General features: G+C 36.1%; 1 protein-coding gene across 5 annotated transcripts in view; it reads left to right on the top strand.

Moving 5' to 3' along the window:
- Positions 1–9,360, top strand: part of LOC107734037 (MAP7 domain-containing protein 1-like) — a 50,129-nt gene that overhangs the window by 32,436 nt on the left and 8,333 nt on the right. For 3 of the 5 annotated variants that reach the window (XM_016545895.1, XM_016545894.1, XM_016545898.1), the window contains 6 exons: positions 1,492–1,596; positions 5,081–5,200; positions 6,584–6,726; positions 7,067–7,197; positions 8,375–8,613; positions 8,770–9,052. In XM_016545895.1, coding sequence (XP_016401381.1) covers positions 1,492–1,596; positions 5,081–5,200; positions 6,584–6,726; positions 7,067–7,197; positions 8,375–8,613; positions 8,770–9,052 — 1,021 coding nt within the window. The remainder of the gene's footprint in view (positions 1–1,491; positions 1,597–5,080; positions 5,201–6,583; positions 6,727–7,066; positions 7,198–8,374; positions 8,614–8,769; positions 9,053–9,360) is intronic. The other 2 variants (XM_016545896.1, XM_016545897.1) reach the window with 1 other exon arrangement.

Below are 9,360 nucleotides of genomic sequence, written 5' to 3'. Positions count from 1 at the left end.
GTAGGTATGTTGGGGCGTGTTAGAACGAGCCGTTTTAGGTAGGTGTGGTTGACTCTTAACTTTTATAAAGAATATCTCTTTGGATTTGAGACTTTAGTCTTTGCAACTTTACAGATCTTCTTTATGCACCAAGAGCTTGTAACACTCCAAAGAGAAAGGAAAAATTGAAATCGCATCATATGACCCCTTTAAAGGGAAAGTCCTCCCAAAAAATGAAAATTCTGTCATCATTTACTCCCCCTCATGTCGTTCCAAACCTGTATGACTTGCTTTCTTCTGTGGAACACAAACAAAGATATTTTGATGAATGTCGGTAACCGAACAGACTTGGTACACTGAGATATTTCTCTAAACAAGAAAGTCATACAGGTTTTAAATGATAACACAATTTTTTATTTTTGGGTAAACTATCACTTTACCATCACAGTGATGGGCGTTGATGTGTCTACTGTATGTATGACATTGATTATAACATAAAGACAAAAAGAAAAGCCTATTCTTTTTCCTTATATGATGATGTGTCTACAGTGACCAGTGTGTTACAGGAAGTGATGTCTTGTTGGATCACTTTGTACAGTGCTACCCTGTTGAAAAGACCAGATCAGACCAGTATGAAAAGTCTACATGCTGTTTGGAGTTGGTAATGATGGATGACCAACAGGGTTTTTATGGTTAAGAAGCCATGCCATGCTAGAAACCATCATCCATAACACAACACATGCTGGTGATGATGCTGGTGTTTTCAGTAGGATAGTGCTGATTTATCTAGATAGTCTAAATATTCTATGCCATTCAAATTTCTGGGGTCATAAAGAATGTTTTTGTTTAATTATAATTTTATTCAGCAAGGGTGCATTAAATTGATCAAAAGTGACAGTAAAGACATGTATAATGTTAGAAAAATACAAAATAGCTTCCACAAAAAATTAAGCAGAGCAACAGATTTCAAGATTGATAATAATGATTTTTGAGCAGCAAATCAGCATATTAGAATGATTTCTGAAGGATCATGTGACACTGAAGACTGGAGGAATGATGCTGAAAATTCAGCTTTGCATTGAAGAGATACATTCTATTTTAAAATGTATTCAAATAGAAACATGTTATTTTAAATTGTAATAATATTTCACAATTTTACTGTTTTTACTATATTTTTGATCAAATAAATGCAGCCGTTGTTAGCATTAAGGTCTTTTTTTACAAAAACAAAAAAATCTTACCAACCCCAAACATTTTTGAATGGTACTGTTTTGGTTAGCATTCACGTACTTTAAAAGTTAGTCATCATATAAAAATGGTGTCAATGGAATTTAATGTACATCTTAAATGTACGATCATCTTACAAGTTGATGCAAGAGTGACCCGCCTCCTTCAGCTCTCCCTCTGAAAGTCTGCATGACCCTTCCATCGGGAAAACCAGTATCGCGCTCCCTCCTGCCATCGCTAAGGGGGTCGGTATGAACGCTCTGCTCTCTGTGTTGCGTTCTGCAGGCAGATGCTCGGCCTCCACGGTCAACCTGCCGCGGCAGACGGAGCCTGTGATTAACAACAGGTTGTCCAAGTCCTCGGCCACGCTCTGGAACTCGCCCTGCAGAAGTAAGAACGGAGCGGCTCCCGCGTTTCACCTCCAAAAACCCCTCCCTCCAAACCCTCGTCTGGTTTTTGTGTTTTCTCATGAACTTCTTTTGATTTGCTCATTTCTGGTGGCCTGCTTGCCTGTGCCTGTGCCTGGTGATCGATGGTCATTCTCACACCTTTCCCTACCCCACAACCCCCTCGTTCTTGTGTTGCATCGTGGGTAATCTCTTCTTCCGTGCACTTTTGATCAGTGCTCACATTGTTGCATCATAGTCTGTGATGGTTATTTATCTGTGGTCCAGTAAGTGGTGGGAATATCTGTTTTTATTTCTTTTTTCTTATTTTTGTGTTCCGTCATCACTTTCAGTCTTTGATATGGGTCGGGGTGCTGGTGAAGGGTTTTTAAACTAAGTGTGTGATTTGAAAGGCTGATTGTTTATCAGCGATAAAACAATGTACTGATAACTAAGTTAGAAGTTGCAATATAGTATATGCTGCTTTAATGTGATCTTAATCATTTTAATTGGTTGGTTAATAATATGAATAAGTGATGTTGTGAAATGTATCTGGCTGTGTTCAGAATGGAATGCTTGCATACTGCTTACTGTATACTGCTCATTATAAACTGTATGGAAGGATGGAAACTTGAATTGATTAACAGCTTAACAGCTTCTGGTCACTTAATGGTTTTTTTAACAATTCTTTTGCTTTTTTGCGCAATAATATGTCCTAACTAGACTACCATTCAAAATTTTAGGGGGTTGGTATGATTTTTTTAATTGATTTAAAAATATCTTATGCTCACCAAGGCTGCATTTATTTGATAAAAAATACAGTAAAACAGTAATATTGTAAAATATTATTGCAATTTTAAAAAACTGTTTTCCTTTTTAATTTATTTTAAAATGTTATTTATATGTACTGTATATTATATATTCCTGTGATGGCAAAGCTGAAGTTTCAGCAGCCATTAATATTGTGATTCTTAATTTTTTTTCTCTTTTTTTGTGCAAACTGTTTCTTTGATGAATAGAAAGTTAAAATAGAGTATTTAAAATGAAAAACATTTTTTAACATTATCAGTGTCTTTACTGCCAGTTTTGATCAATTTAATGCATCCTTGCTGAATAAATTTCTTTCAAAAAAATTTTTATCTTGCTGACCCAAAATTTATGAATGGTAGTTTATATACAAAAGCAAAAAAGTTACACAAATGCAACTCAAAAAAATCTAAAGCACTGGCAGAATATTTTAGTATTATAGCATACAGTAGTATGCTATATTTTTATCAGTATGTGTATGTTTATTTCTACAACCGGTGTCTAGTCATCGGAAATAAAAACAGTTATTTTCCACATTTTTAATCCACTCTTGTATGTCAAATTAAAGACAAGAGGTCAGAAATCATAATATTCATCATCCTAGAAATCAGTTTGAGCACATTGTATTGTGAGCTTATATACTTTACACAGCAAACATTAGTGTACCATCCTGTTGTTATATATGGATAATTTACGTGCTACGCACATGCTAGAATCTGCAGAAATAGTATTCTGAACTTAGCCTCATTTTAAGTTTCCTGTCCGAGGAAATAATGGGTTTTCTAGAATGCTGACTTCCACATGCAGCAGAACGTACCAATGATAAGTCAGCAAAGCTGTGGCTATACAGATGTGTATAAATCAACATAATAACAGCATTGTGCACCGCATGGTAACTGTGGAGCTCATGGTCTGTACTTATTTCCCTGTCATTAGAGATGACCACTCATCTCAGAGTGCACTTTATGCTGAGATACAACACATGATATTTGGGTTAAACATATTTTAGCTTATACAGTTTGAGGTGTATTTTTTTGCATCAAGCTTCCTGTAAAAATACCATATTCTGTATTAGTTTTTAAAACATATAGTATAAAGAGTTTGTATCCTAGATCGTGATCAAACCTTCTGTTAAAGTAGTTCAGGCAACAGCACAGTTTGCCGCAGTGGGGGAGAAAAAAAGGCAGCTGTTGCCTAGCAACAGCCAGTGACCAGCCGTCATGAAGTGTTGTAAATTTTCTTGTGTTGCTAAAGTGTCAGATCGGAGCACCACCTTGTTGCTACATAAAGAAAAAGGGTCCATTTTTATACACAGTATCGTTCTAATGTTGTGTGATTGCAAATACGACATTCAGAGTGGGTTTCTGCCTGTTTGTGCCTGAGTGGGAAAGAGTGTATGCGTGTGTGTGTGTGTTTGTAGAAAAGGAGCGTGGGAGAAAACGAGACCACAGATTCATTTCTTCATCACGTCACTTGTTTTTCTCGTGTCTGTAGAGAAATGTCTTTCAGTCATCTGTGTGACAGCACATACTTCATTTTAATGTGCTCTCAGATTATTAACACAGCAGCATTCCATAATTCCCTCAATAAAACCAGTTTTAACCCGTCTTTTAACCCATGAACCGTTTATTCTGGTATAAGAGTGCTGTTCGTCTAGACATGCTGTTAAATCATTCATAGGTAAGAAAATGTATAAATAGTTTCTAAAATATCTAAATGTTTCTCCTAGAGAGCAATGAGATCAAATGAAGAGCAAAATGCTCAGATTTGTCTCCTCAAGAGGTTTATAATATCTCAAACTATGTTTAGCCTGGCTGAGAATACTAAAGTCTGCGATCAAAAGATCTCAGCATGAACTCAAAGTTGTCTCATATTTCTTGCCATCTACTCCACCATTTAAATGCTTTTAAAAGTCTTATGCTCATCAAGACTGAATTTATATGATCAAAAATGCAGTAAAAACCGTAAAATATTATTAAAATTTAAAATAACTGTTTTCTATTTGAATATATTTTAAAAAGTAATTTATTCCTGTGTTGCAAAGCAGAATTTTCAGCATCATTACTCCAGTCTTCAGTGTCACATGATCCTTCAGAAATCATTCTAATATACTGATTTTCTGCTCAAGAAACATTTCTTATTATTATTGATGTTGAAAACATTTAAAAACTGATAATATTTTTACATTTTATATTTCAAGATTCTTTGAAGATGGTACCTGAATGTGTCCTTGCTGAATAAAAGTAATCATTTCTTACTGACCCCAAACTTTTGAATGGTAGTATATATAAATTATCGCTCTGTACTATACTAGTTACTGCATTCTTGATTTAACCAGCATGAGTAATAGTACTGGTTAAATCCACTAATTAAATTGAAACTTAAACTTCTTTGAAGTTACAATGATCAGATGAGCAAATAAAGTGTGTGAATGTGTGTAAATACAGCAATCTCAAAATTCACAATAGTGTAGGTTATGTGGATTAGAAGTCCACAAACATGTCCAGGTGAAATCGCTCACTCAATGAAGGGCCTGAGGATTCTTCTGCTTCCAGTAACAGCCGCTATGATTGGTCAGACACCCTGTTGCTGGATGTTACAGCCAGCACTTCGGCCCTTTGTCGAGTGACCTGTGGTTTGTGTCCACATGTGTCGATGCTAACAGCGCACTCTTGTGTCAGCCCGCAGCTTGCGTCTGAGCCCGTGGGAGAGTCGCATCGTGGAGAGGTTGATGACACCCACCCTTTCCTTTCTGGCTCGCAGCCGGAGCGTCGCCACCCTCCAGAACAGCAGCGACCCCCGTGAGTTGAACATCACACACAGATAACATGTCAGGAGCTTGAGGTAACGGTTATACTCACCACAAAACACACACATCATAAATGGGCCTCGTTGAGAGAAAACAAGCAGTTAAACTTGTCTGCTGAAATCAAACAAGTGAAAAAAACTTTCTGTCTATTCTATGTGCATTTCATTAGCCTCAGTATAAAATGAAGCAATTTAAGTCCCAAATGGAGTCTGTTTGTCTATTTGAGCTTAGTATGCACTGTTTTTAATCGACAATTTTGTTTTCTATCGTTAGGGTCTCAAATGAAAGTACATAATTTTCAGCAAATTACCAAATCTGAAGATTTTCTTTTTGTTGTTCAGAATAGAAATACTAGCTGTATATGTAACTGTATATCGCACAGTATGTACTATTGTACAATGTAAAGAAAGTATGTAAAACCGTATGCACTTTTACCTTCAGTATACAGTTTGAACACAGCTAAAAGACTGTTCTGAATATAACAGATCATCTGTATGCACACTGCTGTTCAAAGGTTTGGGGTTGGTAAGATTTTTTTCAGCATTGATAATATTCTTGAGCAGCAAATCAGCATATTAGAATGGATTTTCTTTTTGTTGTTCAGAATAGAAATACTAGCTGTATATGTAACTGTATATCGCACAGTATGTACTATTGTACAATGTAAAGAAAGTATGTAAAACCGTATGCACTTTTACCTTCAGTATACAGTTTGAACACTGATTGATCTCATTGCATAAGTACATTTATATAATATCCAATTATCATTTTTTGACATAAATATGGTTATTTTGCTTTTTTTCCATTTTTGTGTAAAAATGCCTTGCTTTTTGGCTGTTTTGGCTGTCTAAATCAAGAATGATAAAAAAAAAAATATCATAGTTAATGTATTAAATTGGAATATATTATGCTCTGTTCGAGGTGCTTTGTTTTTATACCCCATATTTCAGAATCAATTCATGCTTATAGAAATGTTACTTAATGTTCACAGTATAAATACTGCATAATGACAATATAGTAGTATGCTAAAAGACTGTTCTGAATATAACAGATCATCTGTATGCACACTGCTGTTCAAAGATGATGCAGAAAATTCAGCTTTGCCATCACAGAATTACATTGCATTTTAAAATGTATTAACCTAGAAAAGAGCTATTTAAAATTGTAATATTTTACAATATTGCTGCATTTTATGGTATTTTTGATCAAATAAATGCAGCCTTGCTGAGCATAAGAGGCTTCTTCTTTAGAAACATAAAAAAAAGATCAACCCCAAACTTTTGAACATTAGTGTAAGATCTCTCAGTCGTGTCTTGAACAACAACAACAACAACAAGTGAGTGTCTCTAAACATCATGTCTCTGTCTGATCTCAGATCAGTGTTCCCGCTCTGCGTCCGTATCTCCTCTGACGCCCTGCTCCCATCATCATCCTCACCAGCACAGCGCTGAACGCTGGAGGGTCTCGGCCAGCACACCTGACATCACACAACGCCAGCAGAGACTCAACCCTACACCGGTAAATACATGCACATAATAACCCGCTCACAAATGTAGAATTATTCATATAATAATGCTAATATGCACTAACGTGTTTTGATATTTTATTGTTTTTGAAAGAAGTCTCTTATGCTCACCACGGCTGCATTTATTTGATAAAAAATATAGTAAAAAGTAATATTGAGAAAATAATTTGTACATTTTTTGTTTATAAGACATTATAAAAGTCTTTGTCACTTTTGATCCATTTAATGTGTCCTTACTGAATGAAAGCATTAATTTAACTTTTAAATGACATAACAAAAAATCCAATTTGTCCTGATTTGACTTTGAAATGATCCATCACTGTGTTTACTTAGTTTGAGAAGAAGAAGAAAGAAAAGAAAGACAAGGAACGAGAGAACGAAAAGGAGAAGAGCGCTCTGTCTAAAGAAAAAGTGGAGAAGAAGAGACAGTCCCAATCCATAACCAGAACGAAAACAGAAGCCAGGTGACTCTCTCTCTCTCACACACACACACACACACACACACACAGCACATGCTCTTTAAGCTGCAGCAGGTTAAATTATTGTGCGCTCATGAGCCAAAGAGAGGCTCTGATCCAGCTCAGCAGGGTTTCTAGCAGGCTGTTGGGTCTTTTTAGGCCTTTGTGTTCAGTTGCTTTGTGGAAAAGTGATAAATTAGCCATTATAGAATTAAGGTTGTACTCTTATTATGGCCGGTCCATGTCCTGCCTGATTGCTTATTTACACTGTTTCTTAAACAGCCACCAATTTTCCAACATAATTTGTTTCCTCACTGTGACAAAATCCACATTATTGCTAAGGCAAGCATCAATATTATTATTCAGCTTAGGGTTAGTAAGTATTGTTTTCTGAAGAATTGAATGAAGTGAGTTTATGGTTAAACAAGAAAAAAAAATGTCAATGGGCTAAGAAAAACAAACTTAATTCAAAGAGGGAAAAAAAATCTTATTCTTCTGACAGACGTATTTTTCTTGGTTTAAGCTTAAACTCACTTAATTTTGATAAATTTTTCAAAAAAAGCTAAACTTAATATCTTAAGTCATTTTTTATTCTCAATTAGATCTTGATTTAAATTTTTTAGTGGAAAATCTGTTAAAGAAATAAATAAAGAATTAAATAAAAACCAAATCTAAAACTAAATTTAAACTAAAACTGAAAAAAAACTTTTTTTTTTTTGAAAATATCAAAATAATGTCATGTAAAAATCAAGACAAAAATACTAAGTGACTAAGTAATATTTTCAGTGTCGCTAGAAAACCAGCCCAAATATCAAAGCTAAAAACAGAGCTTCATCACCTAAACAATCTACCAAATAAAACTAGGTAAAACTTGGTAACTTACTCAAATAAATTGAATTTAAAGCACTAAAATTACTAAATGGACAGAAATAAAAACCAAAACTGAACTAAAGCTAAAATGAATTAAACCTAAATAGTAATATTATACATACAGTAGATAGATAGATAGATAGATAGATAGATAGATAGATAGATTCAATTGAAAGCTCAAGATATCAAAGTAATGTAATAGAAATCAAGACAAAAATACTAAAGAAGAAAACCCTTTTTTTTTCAGATTTGTTGAATCTAGATTTGTTTTGGTCTATACTGGGATGTTTTCTTAAATCTCTTCTCTTTTTAGCCCAAATATCAGAGCTAAAAACAGAGCTTCATCACCTGCGACGTCCAGGAGTCGGCCCCTCTCCCCCAATCCAGCGGTGTCCCCCAAACCACCCTCATCTGCGGGCCGGACTCCTCCTGGCACCAAGACCCGGCCTAAACGGGCTCAGACTCCCGCCCGCGTGCAGGCCCCCGCTGTTGCTGCTGTCGCCTTGGAAACCAAGGAGCCCCATCAGGCTGACCCTCCCAAGGACACAAAGAGTGAGTGTGATCGTCATGACGACCGGTTTGCTCTCAGATAAATCAGTGTGACGGCTCAATGGATTTCAAGGACTTTTTTTCAGCTTTAATATGTATGAACAAAACGTAAGCATTTACTCTTCTTGATGGACTTTTCTCCTGTTTTTTTCTGTTTAGCTGCTCCCAGTATTCCTGACATCACCGTCTCGTCTGCTCCGGCCACGCCCCTTACTCCCTCTGCGCCAATCACAGCAGCTCCTCAGACACCAGAGGCGGCCAATTTGGCAGCCACACCTTCCCGATCACTCTCTCCTGAGCCCGGCCCTCCGATCGCCAAGCCCACGGCTGGGACCAATGATCCCGAGGAGGCGGCCCGCGTGCTGGCAGAGAAGAGACGTCAGGCCCGTGAGCAGAGAGAGAGGGAGGAGCAGGAGAGACGAGAGCAGGAGCAGAAGAGCAGGTCAGTTGGTTATAGACTGCTTTGGTCTTGCATAGCCGACATAATGACCAACCCACTTTTGCAAAGAAAGAAAGTTACTGCTGGATTGACATTTAAAATGAAACTGCGGGGTTATCATTGTTTGCTAAAACTAAAACTATTAAAAAAAAATTTTGTTGATTGAAATAAGTTGAAACTACATAAAATATTAATACTTGATGAAAAACTTGTTGCCTTTGCAACTAACTGAAATCATTTTTTGTAGCACTAAAATTACCATACTAACTAGAAATAAATAAAATCTAAAACTGAATTAAAACTAAAAGTGT

Source organism: Sinocyclocheilus rhinocerous, unplaced genomic scaffold, assembly GCF_001515625.1.
Source record: "Sinocyclocheilus rhinocerous isolate Xijiao unplaced genomic scaffold, SAMN03320098_v1.1 scaffold430, whole genome shotgun sequence".
NCBI lineage: Eukaryota > Metazoa > Chordata > Actinopteri > Cypriniformes > Cyprinidae > Sinocyclocheilus > Sinocyclocheilus rhinocerous.
The sequence above is the reverse complement of the archived record's forward strand: the minus strand, read 5'-3'. Positions and strand labels throughout refer to the sequence as shown.